The sequence below is a fragment of the Ascaphus truei genome, chromosome 7 (assembly GCF_040206685.1).
Source record: "Ascaphus truei isolate aAscTru1 chromosome 7, aAscTru1.hap1, whole genome shotgun sequence".
Taxonomy (NCBI): Eukaryota; Metazoa; Chordata; class Amphibia; order Anura; family Ascaphidae; genus Ascaphus; species Ascaphus truei.
In genome coordinates this window covers 108,062,918-108,079,174 of record NC_134489.1, presented here as the reverse complement: position 1 = coordinate 108,079,174, position 16,257 = coordinate 108,062,918, and the positions used below count along the sequence as shown (strand labels likewise).

The 16,257-nt window shown below is 44.2% G+C and overlaps 1 protein-coding gene across 31 annotated transcripts in view; it reads left to right on the top strand.

Moving 5' to 3' along the window:
* Nucleotides 1-16,257, top strand: part of LOC142499853 (CLIP-associating protein 1-A) — a 209,151-nt gene that overhangs the window by 94,723 nt on the left and 98,171 nt on the right. For 13 of the 31 annotated variants that reach the window (XM_075609813.1, XM_075609811.1, XM_075609809.1 and 10 more), the window contains 7 exons: nucleotides 23-130; nucleotides 633-659; nucleotides 1,600-1,764; nucleotides 3,894-4,001; nucleotides 7,727-7,789; nucleotides 11,531-11,631; nucleotides 13,631-13,654. In XM_075609813.1, the coding sequence (XP_075465928.1) occupies nucleotides 23-130; nucleotides 633-659; nucleotides 1,600-1,764; nucleotides 3,894-4,001; nucleotides 7,727-7,789; nucleotides 11,531-11,631; nucleotides 13,631-13,654 (596 nt within the window). The remainder of the gene's footprint in view (nucleotides 1-22; nucleotides 131-632; nucleotides 660-1,599; nucleotides 1,765-3,893; nucleotides 4,002-7,726; nucleotides 7,790-11,530; nucleotides 11,632-13,630; nucleotides 13,655-16,257) is intronic. The other 18 variants (XM_075609827.1, XM_075609824.1, XM_075609823.1 and 15 more) reach the window with 4 other exon arrangements.

The window sequence follows — 16,257 nt, the reverse complement described above, 5'->3', positions numbered from 1 at the left end:
GTGTTATTTGTGTACGGTGTAGGCCGCATTCGCACAAGACGACAGAGCTCTGGAAGCAGCACTAGCACGACCTCCACGCCCGCCGACACCCGCGGCCGCAGCAGATCCAAAATAGTCTCGCAGTCCCAACGTAAGGAAAAGAGACGACGTATGAGCCATTACAGGAGGGCACCTGCAGCTTCGTTAAATATGAATAGGGAAATCGCAGCCAGTGGAGGTTTAAAACCCCCAAGTTAATTTAAAAATGTCTTTGGCTCAGTGACGCCATCTTGCTTCTGTCCTTGGCGGCAGTCTGCGCTGTTCTTCTGCCTTCAGCATCTCTCGCTTCCTTGCCTTTACTGTGCATGACCGCTTGGGGTGAGTTGGTTAAGAAGCCTTACACTACCGATGCAAAAGAGTAAGTGGCGATGGTATGGAGCCCCTTCGCACAGCGTGACTGTACAATGCATCCCATGCCCCTCTAACACTCATTAAAGGCAGCCTGTAAGTGGGAGAGGCGATGGATCACGGGCACAGGAATACAGTATGACTGGAAGCTTTGCATGATCTAGGCGTAGGATGCATGTGAAGTGAGACCTACTGCTTTTTCTAAATCCCTGTTTGCTGTCCTTCCACTTGCTCTCACACTAAAGGATCCAGATCCGCTAATCCTGCCACTGGTAAGAAACAACTTGCACTTCTGCCTCACTTTCCCCTTCTTGTTTAACGCTGTACATAAAAATGCTTTAGGGGGTTATTTTTTAAAGAGCGATGGTGCTGATCAGCGTTATTGGACTTTATTGAATAACCCCTTAGTGCAGGGATGGCCAGAACCAGTCCTCAAGGGCTACCAACAAGTCAGGTTTTAAAGATATCCCTGCTTCAGCACAGGTGGGGCAGTGGAAGACTGAGCCACTGATTGAGTCACCTGTGCTGAAGCAGGGATATCCTTAAAACCTGACCTGTTAGGGGCCCTTGAGGACTGGAGTTGCCCACCCCTGCCTTAGTGTATTACTGATTATATTGTCACTGACGAGTTCCGGACAAAGCATAACATGCCATCACTTGGCACCCGTGCCATCCTTTGGGGGCCACTGTTGTAAGTGCCAAGTTCTCACAATTTAGAGACAATGAGTCCTGTAAAGCGCCCAGTGGCGTTCAGCCAATCAGATCACTAAATTGGCGGAACATTCCTGGTTTTCTAGTTGGTGGACAGTGTGTTCTCTCACCAAGAGAGAGCCCCCGTGCAGACAGCTCACACCTTTGTTTCTGTTCCAGTCTATGCATCGTAATTAAGACAGGAACACACTTATTTACTGTTAGCGTTGTTAATTTCTCTGCTAGTCCAGCCAAGCCGGTATTGGCAAAGCCCAGGGAGGAGTTTGGGGGCTGGTAGCTGTTGGGGGAGCTTCAGTACATTACATATTTGTTAGTGTCTGGCACTCTCTCGTCCAAAATCATGCTACAGTCCAAAGTAAGAAGGAGTATGACGACACAATTGCAACTGTCTAAAGCTCCTTTTAATATAGAAAGAAGGACCAGGAAATATTGTTGACTCATTGCAATGATTATAACTCCATGATCTGTAACCTCATTTAATCACGAATACTCTGTTTGCAGCCGGTAGCCGGGCCAGTTCTCCAGGAAAGCTGCTGGGGAGCGGCTACGGCGGGATTTCGTCCGGCGCTCAAAGGATCCCGCAGATGCCGCCCTCTGAGAAGCGGAGCAAGATCCCGCGCAGCCAGGGGTGCAGTCGCGAGACCAGCCCAAACAGAATAGGATTAGGTAAGAACGCCGGCAATATGTGCCCAGGCATCAGGGTTACGCTGGGAAACCTCAGCCGTCTTCAGCTGTTTTTTGGCTGGGTTCAAATTTACTTTGTCGGCAAATTAAAAAAGCTATGACCTCATCGTGAGGTGACATTGCAGCTTCTGGGTGGGGGGCCCGGCAGCCATCTTTGTTTTGCATTGCAAGTATTGGCAAAGGGTTCAGCTCCGGAGGTTCAAGTCAGGTACAAGAAAACAAATACTTCCTTTGTGGGGGAATTGCTGCTTTAAACTAAGTCAGACCCCTTTTGTTTTTGTTCCTCGTTTCTTAAAATCTGGCAGGTGTTTGTATCCACAAAAGTAACGGGTTTTTGAGCCCCATGATTAATACATGAATTCTAAGAGAAACGGCTCTGTAAGAATTCGGAGGAACGTTATATTTGAGAATTAATAGTCTCCTGTACATCACAGCGAGCAGTTTGGAGATTAATTGTATTCCCGTGGCTTACCCCCACAGAAGATATTTACATTGTATCTGCGCTTAGGGACTTCTGTAAACAGATATTTGGTAATGTTCATTTTGTTTGTTGTAGTGTGTTCTAAATGTATCACAGCATTGATTTTCTGTGCGCCGGCACCAAAATCATTAACCCCTCCACTGCCAGAGCGGCCTCCAACGCATCGCTGTGCATGGTATTACATGTGCGTTGCTGGCCCCTCGGGCAGCTAATGGGTTAATAGAAAATGGGTTCCGTTTCAGATCCTCATCCATATTCATAGCCATCATTGTGCAGACTCCTCCATCCTTACGCCCGGTTGCTTGGTTTCTGGGATGACTTTGTTGGCTTGGAGTCCTATGGCTTCGCAGGTCTGGCGCGGTCCGTGGGCTGACATGAGGAAAAGTAATACACGTGGTGAACATCACACAGCAGCTTCAGAGTTCTGTCCTGGCTGAGATAAATTATTCTTCTCACAGTTAGGGGCGTAGAGGTCCACCACACACAGTGCCAGGGGATGCTTAGGACTTGGGTACGGTGTAGCATGTACCATTTTGTAGAGACAGTGGAAAGTAGAGCTGATTTTAGTTACGTTTTGCCCCTGAATGCCTAGATTTACCCTGAGGAAAATCTCATGTTTGAAGTGTTCGTTGGGTATTCTCAAAGCATCTTTATTTTTTGGTTAGTCTGCAGAAACAATGTGTATTTATACCGAGTGGTACAATTCAATGTAAGTGGCTCACTAATGCATGTGTACATGGAGTTATGATGGAAGACTGAATATCGCACAGAGGGGCCATTGGTCCACGGACTCACTGGGGTTAAATACGACACAGTAAGATGTACTTTGCAGAGCCGCTAACCTTCCATTTTACATTAAACACAATATATTCTCTCTAATGCCCCAGAAAGACCGTTTTATAAAAAAATTCCCTTTTAAATAGTGAAAACATCAGGTTTTTTTTCCCCCTTAATAAAGCTTTAAAGTGTAAACCTTAATTTCTATCAATTCCAGAAATATAACATATCGACAGAGCTGGGCAGCTTTACAAATATCCTATCTGCTAAAGCAGAAAGTAATGTGTGACCTTGTTGTGTGTGTGTGACCGTGTGACCTTGTTGTGTGTGTGTGTGTGTGTGACCGTGTGACCTTGGTGTGTGTGTGACCGTGTGACCTTGGTGTGTGTGTGTGACCTTGGTGTGTGTGTGTGTGTGTGTGTGTGTGTGACCTTGGTGTGGTTGTGTGTGTGTGACCGAGTGTGTGACCGTGTGTGTGTGACCGTGTGTGTGACCTTGTATTGTGTGACCGTGTGTGTGTGACCTTGTATTGTGTGACCTTGTATTGTGTGACCTTGTATTGTGTGACCTTGTATTGTGTGACCTTGTGTGTGTGACCTTGTGTGTGTGACCTTGTATTGTGTGTGTGTGTGTGTGTATGTGACGCAAGTTAATCTGATCATTTCCAAACAGGTGCGTGCCATCCTTTATATGTATAAAGGAATCCTGAAATAGTTGCAGATAATTAGGTTTGTCGGTGCAGTAATAACATTAACCTACTTTTACCAGGCTTGCTTTGAGGTAGCACTGTATCCTTCTCTTCCTCTCTCACACGTGTTGAATTAATCTGCTAACTCTCCACACCACATGCTAGCAAGGAGCAGCCGTATCCCCAGACCCAGCATGAGTCAGGGGTGCAGCCGCGATACCAGCCGTGAGAGCAGCCGAGATACAAGTCCCGCCCGGGGCTTTGCTCCTCTGGGTGAGTACTTAGTCACTGGAGATCGGGGGGGTGCACAGCCCTCTCCCCTCCCACCCTGATGATCTATTACAGCAGCAATCCGCTCTGCTTGGTTTCAGAGCTGAGGCACCTCTCTCAGTTGCATGTGGGATACTGTGCTCCAAATATTGCCCACTCCAGGATGTGCCCACGCGGTCCGCAGTGCCGTTTCCTGAGCCAGTCTGTGGTGATGCCCGCATCGCTCATTGACACAATGGCAGGAAGTTGCTCAGGGCTAAGTTTATGCAATGAAAAAGTGAAATATCCCTCAAACTGGAGGTCTTTTAGCATAGGAGCACAGTAAGGAGCCCTTATTCTGAGACCCACTATCACCTACTGTAGGTTTAATTAGAAAGTAGAGGGGTTGCTGTTTTAATATTCACTAAACGTGCTTGTCCTTCTCTCCGTCATGTTCTGCATGTCATAATACCCCCAATTATTGGCCACTACTACGTGGAACCTTTAGAGCAGGGGGGCTCAACTCCAGTCCTCAAGACCCCACAACAGGTCAGGTTTTAAGAGAATCCCAGGCATCTGTTATTTGGATGTTGCTGTATGTGACTGCATGTTTTCTGCTTGTAGAACTAAGAAAAATGTACAACATCCTGCCCCATAAAAAATAAACATTCTCAGTTTCTTCCCCACTTGAAGGTTATATTCCCACGGCCAATAATGGGGATCAAAACTTTATATTGCTCCAATACCTCTAGTGTACATACATAGAACCCTGCTACACGAAATAAAGGCTACTAATATTTCATGTTGCTCTTATGCCCACACACCTTGTAACTTTGCATGAATATTTAACCCTCATTTAAAGCAGCATTTCTTCTCGCCCGTTTTTCGATTAATAAATGCAGCCGTTCTTTACATTTATGGCAATGTATTATAAGCTGCCCATCGATCCGTTCTCTCGTGACCCTGTTTCCCAGGGCACGCAATATGGCCGCCTATTTCAAAAGAGGAAGTGCTGTGGTTTCCTAAATAGTTGTTCTAGCAACTCAAGGAAGCTGAATCCACGAAAAAATCATTAAAGGGCATGAAAAGTGGGAATAAACTGCAGTAAGTATTATCTGATTTATTAAAAAACACAAAGGATTTTGAATGAAATGCTGCTTTAATTATAAACGGCCTGTGTTTATATTCGGCTTTCAGTTTCTTTACAGTATTTGTATTATGATCGGAAACTAACCACCTCTCCTTCTTTGCAAGGTTTTTTAAAGGTGTGTTAAAGCAAAAGCAACACTTTCTATGATGCTTTTTTTATTTTTATTTTAAAATTAAAACTGAAGAACCATTGAAATGGAAATATCCTGCATTCTTCAGAATCTGACTTATACCTAAGGAAAGATTAATAAGTAAATCCAGTCAGTTAGTAAGACGTGGTAGAGCCCTTCTGAGAAATAACATGCATTACTGATCCCCACTTAACTTGTATTACTGCTTTACATTTGGGGGGGAGGTGAATAACTAATTTTGTGACGAGACTGCTATCGAAAATTAAAAATATGAGAAAATATCTGGAGTGGTTCTACAAATAGTAAGAGGTGTACAGGCATACCCCGGTTTAAGGTCACTCACTTTAAGTACATTCGCGAGTAAGGACATATTTTCAATAGCACCATACCCCTGTGTCCATACGCTCGCTTCGCGAGTACGGACACTTATTCTGCCCTACAGACCACCGTAGTAGTGACGCTCTGATTCCCCTCGCCCAATAGGCAAACGGCAGCTCGCGCATGCGCCTGTCAGCACGTCCTGAACAGCAATACCGGCTCCCTACCTGTCCCGAAGCTGTGCGCAAGCGGGGAGACTATAGAGCCTGTTACAAATGCGTTATTTACAGCAGTTATGCACGTATATGACGATTGCAGTACAGTATATGCATCGATAAGTGGAAAAAAGGTAGTGCTTCACGTTAAGTACATTTTCACTTTACATACATGCTCTGAACCCATTGCATACGTTAATGCGGGGTATGCCTGTATACTGTATTTGTATTATGTATAAAACATGCATAATAAGACCCTTCTAGACTGCAACGGTTTGCAACACATTACTCAACAATGCGCTGAGCAGCTTTGCAGGGTGTTAAAGTTCCCTCTGGCAATGAGAGGGTTAGTGGAATACAGAGAGGTCCCATAACATTAACTCATACACAGAACAATGGGATGTTACTGAGTACATAGAAAGACACGGTGCTAGCACAGAGAAGTGTAGTGTATTATTTAATAAGCCAAATTGTGATATGCAAGATTTCATTCAGTGAATAATGGTAAAAAAGTAGAAAATGGTCATTCTCTTGTGAGAAGAATGGCAATTGTGTTAAGTGAAAACTGGGTGAATTTAGCGTGTGTATTTTCCTGTGATACCCGATTACCAGGGATTTTATTGCCAAATTCCACACCCCAATCTCTGGACTTTGGCTCAGACAGACTGTACCAATACACAGCATCTCTCCAGCCCAAATCCTAGAGGGTGAACAGACGAGAAGATGCAAATGTTTTTCAGCAACATTTGGGTGTGGAAATTGGGACATTTTGCAGGGGGTTTTAGATTCTAAAAATGCACAAATTTTCACAATTTTCGCATTTTATTTCCCCATGAATTAAATGAAAAAAACGTGGTCACGCTACCTTTCCGTGATGCATATTTTGGTCATGTGATTCTACAAATTGCGCAGTGAACTCAATATTGTGCAAATGTTTCCCGCATCTCTAATGAACAGTTAGAACCAAAAGGAATGGTGTATCCCAAAAGCCATGCTTGTCCGAAAGTCTGCACCCAACAAGAGCCCGGTACCATCCTGCCGCTGGCCAAAACAATGCATGTATGAGTATGATGTGGTCATTAACCATGCCATCATGTCACATGGTGATACCATTACTTCCCTCCTTACCAGGCACTGTGATCTCCTTGGGGTTTATCACCGAGGAGGAGTAATTGGCACTGCATTATTAATAGATCTGTGCGGTAATTTGCATTTGGTAATGATGTCTCTGACACGTCAGTTACTAATTGTAAGCAGGTTACTGATGGTTGAGACATTGGCGATAAGCCATAGCGAGTAACACAATGCACATCCAAGTCCCACAAACTCCATCTCCTTAAAGAAGAGACGTAAATAAACCAATTCAATGTACTACTATGAGACCCATAACCCCCCGCTGCAATCTTCTTCCCTCTGCATAGCTCTCATTCGCACGTATGTGTCCCGTATAATATTCTTTAACACATTGTTTTGTTTACTGTAGTACAAGGGAGTTTCTTTGGGACTGGGTATATACTGGTGTTACAGTGCAGGAAGCATGTTTATTTATTTTTAAAGAGGGGGAAAAAACTCATGAATTGCTGTTTTTGTATTAGAAAAACCGCTTAACCCCATTCACACCCGGGCAGCAAAAAGGTTAATAAGTAGGTGTAAACCTGCACTGAGATGTGCCAAAGTAAGCACAAGAAACCATCCTTTTTCGTAACGATTTGTCTAGTTGATGAGCAGATGTTTTCAGTTATAAGGTGGGAACGCTTCCATTAATCTCACGCTCTTGCGTCTCATGCTTCTTGTCCATTCACACCCGGCTCCATATTCTTACCTCCTGTGAGAGCGACGTCTTCAGAGATCATGAGCTCCTGTATGTACGCTGGTTTTGTCTCCTTGTTATCTGCGTGTTAACCCCGTGGGTGTTTGCCATTCCTTCTTCTTGCAGCCTCTCGACGTCATTCCAGGTCCACTAGTGCTCTCTCCACCGCCGAGTCTGTTGGGCAGTCAGGTGAACAAGTGCTAACTGCATGATTCTGCTTCATCACTGAATGTGCTACAGCCGCTTAAACACATCCCAAGCCTTTCTCCGCCAGCAGCTGTCATGTCATATTTCTCATTTACATCTTTTATTTCCATACCACTTTCAACAAAAGACAGTATCATTTTGATCATGTTAAATTAGGGCTGTTTTGCTCGCTAAACATGTCATTCTGTCTCTTCTCCCTTACGTTTTCCACTAAAGACAGCAGCCAGCATCATGATTACAGAAACAGGTAGTAAATATCAGGAACAAATTAGTCGGTTAATAGGCAAATTGCACAAAAAGCACAAAGGAACTCTCTGTTTTTGGAAAGCAGCCAGTTTAACCCTCAGTAACTGAGGGCTTTGGCTTAAAAGCACTTTGCAGTCCCGTCTGCTGAGGAAAGATGGACATAGAGCAGACACATTTCAAATATTTGTCTTCTGAAAGTCTGAGCGGTTACCTTGTTTTTCTTACTTATGAAGTTGGCTGCTGCTGCTAAATGCTTCTTTTATTTCTGAATATAATTTCATCTATTTTGCCAGGGAGCATTTAAGTCATGTCCACAAAGTGGGAAGGAGATACACGGCTCCTTCGATTTTAGTCACGAGCTGTCTTAGAGGAACCATATTTCCAAAGTTGGAAAATGTCTTTTTAAGAGATTTCAATCGATAATGTAATGCTGATGGCAAACGGCTCACCCTTTTTGCATCATTTTTGAATGGAATTCACACGCGACAATTTCATGTAATAGAAAATATATGGTTGCATTTTATGTCACAATTCTTTTAAATGGCTTCAGGGATCAGTATAAAGGAAGGAAAATAAATCCTTGGTACCCGCCCATTTCTCTGCTAAACTGTGGGTTTTTCTTATGGCTGCACGCCTGTCATGGTTCCTAATCCTGTTTGCTGGTATTGCATTCGCGTGCCCAAGGAAAATATGCCGGCTCCAAACTGTGACTGTTGTTTTATCTCTTTCTCTATAAAATACCCCAATTGTTTTCAAATATTGTTGCTTAGAATATTGGTTAAAAGCAGAGCTATCTTCTTCCATTGTAAGTAACAAAGGCCTATTACTGGGATTCAGCCACTCTGTCTTCATGCAAGGATGTGACCAGTGGCTAAATCTAAGTCAGGGGTGGCCAACTCCAGTCCTCAAGACCACCCAATTGGTCAGGTTTTAAGAATATTCCTGCTTCAGCACCGGTTGCTCAATGAGTCCCTTCTTCAGCACAAGTGGCTCAATCAGTGGCTCAGTCTTCGACAGCCAGTGATTGAGCCATCTGTGCTAAAGCAGCGATAGCCTTAAAACCTGACTTGGTGGTGGCCTTTGAGGACTGGAATTGGCCACTCCGGATATAAGTGCCCTCGGGCCCAACTCCCAGTAAAGAGCTGCTTATTTAAATTCTTCTATATCACTGAGACTTTGGGATTCACCATTCCCAGCCATGCATGTTTGTATAATGATGCCCCTGAGTCCCAGTACACATCTGCAGTAGTGCAGTAGTGCAGTAGTGCAGTAGTGCAGTAGTGCAGTAGTAGACCTATCGGAGTAAGTGGCATTCCAGCCTTAACTGCTTTAAAATCCAGACAACCCTCTCTCGGTCTCAGTGATATGTATTGGGACTCGTGGATACAGGGCACATCAAGACTTGCCTTTTAACCCCTCTGCTATGTTGAAGGGCCCCTCTTGCAGAGAAGGGGTTACAGTTGTTTCAATGCATTATGGCACAATCCTTATAAACAAAAGGTAAAATGTTCTCTGAGCACCATTTGTAAAAAGGGAAGAGGTTACCTATTTTAACGGATCCTGTATTGGTAATCTAGGTTTGTAAGAAGGGATTCTCCCCTCATACTACCACACTTCAAACACTGGGGTTATCATCAGATAATCCTCCCTAGGAGCCATTTCAAGTTTAAGGTAGCCCAACTCCTGTAGTGTTGATGCAGGCATAAATCTAATTATTAGTAAAAACACCAGACTAATCAAACACTTTCACTCTTGTGTGTCGCACCCAAAAATTCCCTGTTAAAAAAAGGGTGTCACAAAACGTGTTACAGGGCTAGTTACTTTCTCTGCCTAATGCTGTGTTAGGGCAGAGCACAATAATGGCATTCTTTTGTAGGAGTGAGACAGTTGTATACTTGTTTTTAAGTGTTGTGTGTGCAATAACGGAGACTGAACCAATACTTTTGCTGAAAACAGACTCTCGCTGTCGTGTTTTGCCACTGGAAAGACACACAAGAATTTAAATGATAGTAAATAATATATAAATTTCTGTTTTACATCTTACTTTGCCACTCATTTATCTATGTTCTAGTAAAAACTGTTTACCCTTTTCTAATGCAGCAGCACATGACTTGGTGTGTGTTTAGACCAACCAATTGATTAATCTTTCTGCATTGTAGTGGATCATCTAACGGTCCCAGCACAGCGGGTCACAAAGTAATTCTCTTCTGTAAAGTTATGCCAAAGCTTTCATTCCTTCATTCCCACCTCACAGCCGAGACTTGATTTGTGTAAGCAGAAGACCCACCCCTGTGCAAAAACCAACTTTTGCAATAAGTCTTTTCATTAACTCACGGGCTTCTCTGATAAACTCTACCTGTAAAGCTTTGTGACATAGATGTAGCGTTTCAAACTTTGACTAAAGAATGCATTAAAAAAGGGGGACAGTAAATCACATGCAATGTTTTATTATGTTGGAAAATCCATCACATTGTGGCTAACTTTATTGTTTTACCATTTCATTCATCTATTTCTCTTCAAGTAGCAGGTAACAAAGATTTGTCTTTGGTGGTCTCAGTTTGGTGGGTTAGCACGTATCCACTTCTGTCCACCAATACAATTCCACATTATAGATGTATTCTCAACTCTCCGTATTGCTTTCAATGTTTTTGCCCCAGAATTGCACCACTTCAGCAGTGTGCCTCATGCTGGCTCATAGAAAAGTGTTACTAATGAAATGAGAAGCTAGTGTGGCACTGCCACGTGTGTCTCCTTCCTGCGACTGAGCGATCCCAAACCTCTATTGGGATCACTCAGCAGCGCAGCTCCGCTTTATGCCAACACGTGACTCGCATGCCTGCTGACTGCCCATTGCATGGAAGCACCAGATATGTTATAAATGTAGTGTACATGGACATGTGAGTAATGATGTATGACAGCTACTTTCTCAGGGTTTCGCCCGGCTCTTACCACGTAAAGATTTCCTTCCAGCCCAGGTTTGGTAACTTTGCTTGTTCACCATCTCCACACTGCCACCGGGCCTCATTTCCAAACCTTGAGCTGGATTCACATCTTTGGGTGATCAGATGCCAGGTGGCCACGCACCAGTGGTTTATTCATGAAAACAGCAGGGCGAGAGATATCGGGAAGGACAAGACAGCAGGGCTGCACCTGAAGCCACAATGATTCACCCGAGTTCAGGGGGAAAAACCCGCTGGGTTCGTTTATAATGGACGGGATGGAAGTTTTAACTTCTTTGCAGACATGTAGCTAGTTACACAAGATCTCCCTCTTTTTGTGGACATTAGTAACCTATTAATTTGGGATATGATTGTCCTCTTAAAGCACTTTAACCCGTTGCAAATCTACACATTCACTTGTGCTTTAATACATTGTATTGGTGGACAGACACAAGATGCTTTCCCTGCCTGTCCAGTTTATCCTGAGCATTGTGATTGATTTTCTAAGTCTTAATCAGGTCCCCGTCTCTCTGCTCAGATCGCTTTGGGATGAGCCATTCAGGCAGACTACCCTCTGGGAATGCCATGAGAGTCCTCAGCTCCAGCACAGACCTGGAGGCAGCTGTGGCAGATGCTTTGGTAAGAGGAAAGGGACGCCTGAGACTGGACGTCTTGCATAACTACGCGGTATTGTATGTCACTAGGAGAGACGCCCTTGGTTTCGAAAAGAACGGTCTTGCTGGTTATACTGATGTCAAACAGCAGGGGAAGACCATGCAAAACAACCAAAACCAATATACAAGAGCAGTGGCATGCTCTGTTAGTGCTTCATTTCAGCTTATTTCCCCTAAGGCAGGGGCGGCCAACTCCAGTCCTCAAGGGCCACCAACAGGCCAGGTGTTCAGGATATCCCTGCTTCAGCACAGGTGGCTTAATCAGTGGCTCAGTCAGTGACTGCACTAATACCTGGCCTGTTGGTGGCCCTTGGGAACTGGCGTTGGCCGCCTCTGCACTAAGGATAATGAGATATGAGAGGTTGGACTTTATCCAGGCGCACTCTGCGTGATTAGTGGGGGTACACGGGCTGGGGTGGGGGGGTCTGTATAAATTCTTCTCCTTCCTGATCATTCAGTGTCCCTGTATATGGGTCACTTAAGGCAGGGGTGTGCAATTTTTTCCCCTGCGCCCCCTTGCTGGCTCACCCTCCTCCTTGCGCCCCCATGGCAACGCGGCATCATTTGATGCCATGGCGACGGACCGCCAGAAGCCGTCTGAGCCAAGCTAAGTGAAGTTACAGCCTTTGCCGCTCCCACTACATTGAATTTAAATACCTTCTGGAAGAGCACGAGGCCCCTGTAACCGCCGCGTCCCCCACAGGGAATCTCGCGCCCGTCAGTTTGCGCACCCTGACTTAAGGTAATGGGCGGACGATTTTAATTTCCTTTAACTCTTTGGTTGCCAAATGTTGCAGCAGTGCAGTATGGAGCAATGCATTGCTGGCCCGTCTGTCAGTCATGGGGTTAAGTGGGTATCCTGTAAGAACCTGTTAACTAATGCAATTGTGCTGTCACTGTGCTGCCACTGTGCTGCCACTGTGCTGCCACTGTGCTGTCACTGTGCTGCCACTGTGCTGCCACTGTGCTGTTACTGTGCTGCCACTGTGCTGCCACTGTGCTGCCACTGTGCTGCCACTGTGCTGCCACTGTGCTGCCACTGTGCTGTCACTGTGCTGCCACTGTGCTGTTACTGTGCTGCCACTGTGCTGCCACTGTGCTGCCACTGTGCTGCCACTGTGCTGCCACTGTGCTGCCACTGTGCTGCCACTGTGCTGCCACTGTGCTGTTACTGTGCTGCCACTGTGCTGCCACTGTGCTGCCACTGTGCTGTTACTGTGCTGTTACTGTGCTGCCACTGTGCTGCCACTGTGCTGTCACTGTGCTGCCACTGTGCTGCCACTGTGCTGTCACTGTGCTGTCACTGTGCTGTCACTGTGCTGTCACTGTGCTGTCACTGTGCTGTCACTGTGCTGTCACTGTGCTGCCACTGTGCTGCCACTGTGCTGTTACTGTGCTGTTACTGTGCTGTTACTGTGTGAGCTTTGTAACATTCACTCATGTTTGCTCCGTTTATTGATTAGACACTCATTTCACACTTGCATTTTTACAAGCCAATGAGATACAATAAGATTCCTCCCCCCCCCCCCCCCCCATTAAACTGCGATCGTACAAATCGGGGACATATGTCTTATTTCAACCTTATCTACTATGTTACTATATAGCTATGTAACTACTATGTAACTATGTAACTACTATGTAACTGTAATTGTCAGCAGACAGTGATTGGATAGTTACAGAACACTGCCTGTGCTGACAATGTTATTTATTAATGAGCAGTGACATCATATAGTGTATATTGTTTCTATTTTTTTAAACTGAAAAAGTGCTGTATAAACCTTTTTATTTTCCCCACAGAGACACACTGGTGTGTTCTGTATTTATTTAGCATCTCATACAAATGACTACACTAATGAAAGTTATTTTTGTACCACACGTTCGTAAACAGCATCAAGTACTGAAGTGCGTGTGTATGTTTGTTTAATTGGGCTTTGTTCTAATTTTGTTCTCTTTTTCTTATTTAGCTGTTGGGAGACCCCAGAAGTAAGGTATGGACGCTTTATATTAGAAGCATGTTCACCTCCATAAAATAATTTGGTACAAATACAGTGTTAATATAATGGTATATAATCTTTATTGGTGTATTTTTATAAAGTTTGACTTGTAATATACACAGTAATACTAACTTCTGCTGCATACCATATAAATGTTACAAGAAAAAACGTGCAATTTAGACTAAGAACATAAATATTACGGTGTTGTGTGTAATTTAGTGCCTATTCCACTTGCAGGGGGGGGGGGGGGAGGGGACGAACAATTATTAGGGACAGGCATAAATTGCTACTGAGTTGCCCCTAAAGGTTGCATTTAAATCTGCACGTAACATATTTAGATGGTAATGTATCTAACCATTGACTTAATAACAAATGGATCGTTACACTGCAGAAAATATACATTTCCAATGCTGATTTAAGGGTATAGTTCTAGTATATACAAACCTTAAAAAAAGCAGCCATGCATGAATCACTGACTTCCACAATCGAAACCCCTACAAGTTAAAACATTAGCTACAAACATTTACATTGTTTGGGGGATAACACCTTTACTGCCAGATCAGGTGAAAACTCAAAGCTCATCACACATCTTAATGAAAGTAGAGATTATTTGTGATCTCATTTGATGAAACAACAAAGGAGAAAGGATTGGGAACACAGATCAGCATCCTATGAGTCATCATTTCCTGATCAGAAATCTGAATCATTTCTATAGTCCTGCCCGAGCACACCGCTCTCTGCTGGGAGCTTTGCAGGCACACTGACACCGCGGCACAAGGGAGTTGAATTTTGTGGTGTTTGTAGAGTCGTTGCCAGCAGCCAAGATCCTGCAGACCTGGCATCCATGGGGAAAGATGGCAGCCCACAGAAATCTGCCTGTGAGCCAATTAGGAAAGGCTTGCCTTTCTTGATGGGCCCGCCAGCAGGGAGTTTGGGGGCTACCTTGGAAAAGGACAGGTGTCCTCTACTTAAGAAATTAAACTTCTGAATTGGGGATCATCCATCTTAACCAGAGCAGTACCACATCAGTAAGCCTCCTGGCTTGTTTATTGCTGAAAAAGAGGGATTGCTGCTTTAAACGAGAATCCCCCTTAGCAGGGTCAGAAACGCATGTTTGGACAAATTGTCTTTACATTCCTTTTTCATTGTGACCTGATGCTTTGCATATTATGTTTCATGTTTCAGCAGTGAATGACTTACATTGCACCCTCCCAGATTCTTGCCAAATCTGCAGTGTTTTCCCCTAAATACAAGTTACTGATGTAACACAAATGTTTTAGTTTTCCGTGCTGTGTGCTACACAACCTTGACTGACATGTCCTATACACAGGAACATGTTCCACTCAATAACTCAATGTGATAAAATCAGAAGAGCTATTTCATCACTGTGTCATCAGAACGTCAGTTCCCTCTATTATCAGAAATGTGTGAGTAGCTTAGCGTAAGGCAGGCATCCAACCGGTTTTTCCTGCTTATTCAACACATTTTAAGAAGAAATGTTCATATCTCATTCTTGTCAAGAACAAGCTGTGATTGCCCATTCCTGTAAAGTATTGTATGTTACCCACATCCTCTGGTATTCTGTATTATTTGGTTGCTACAAAATAATATATAAGATTTGAGGGAGAATCAGTCACTACCATGTTCCTCAACTGCAATGCAGAGAGTAAGCTCTTTGGGGAAGAGATTAACTTTGCATTTTTCTAATGTACACTGCTCTGTGCACAGTCACTGTCATACACACAAGAAACTACACTGCTCTGTGCACAGTCACTGTCATACACACACAAGAAACTACACTGCTCTCTGCACAGTCACTGTCATACATACAAGAAACTACACTGCTCTGTGCACAGTCACTGCCATACACACAAGAAACTACACTGCTCTGTGCAGTCACGGTCATACACACAAGAAACTACACTGCTCTGTGCAGTCACTGTCATACACACAGAAACTACACTGCTCTGTGCACAGTCACTGTCATACACACAGAAACTACACTGCTCTGTGCACAGTCACTGTCATACACACACAAAACTACACTGCTCTGTGCACAGTCACTGTCATACACACAAGAAACTACACTGCTCTGTGCAGTCACTGTCATACACACAAGAAACTACACTGCTCTGTGCACAGTCACTGTCATACACACAACAAACTACACTGCTCTGTGCACAGTCACTGTCATACACACAGAAACTACACTGCTCTGTGCACAGTCACTGTCATACACACAGAAACTACACTGCTCTGTGCACAGTCACTGTCATATACACACAAGAAACTACACTGCTCCATGCACAGTCACTGTCATACACACACAAAACTACACTGCTCTGTGCACAGTCACTGTCATACACACAAACTACACTGCTCTGTGCACAGTCACTGTCATACACACAGAAACTACACTGCTCCACTCACAGTCACTGTCATACACACAAGAAACTACACTGCTCCATGCACAGTCACTGTCATGCACACAACAAACTACACTGCTCTGTGCACAATCCCTGTCATACACACACAGAAACTACACTGCTCTGTGCACAGTCACTGTCATACACACAGAAACTACACTGCTCTGTGCA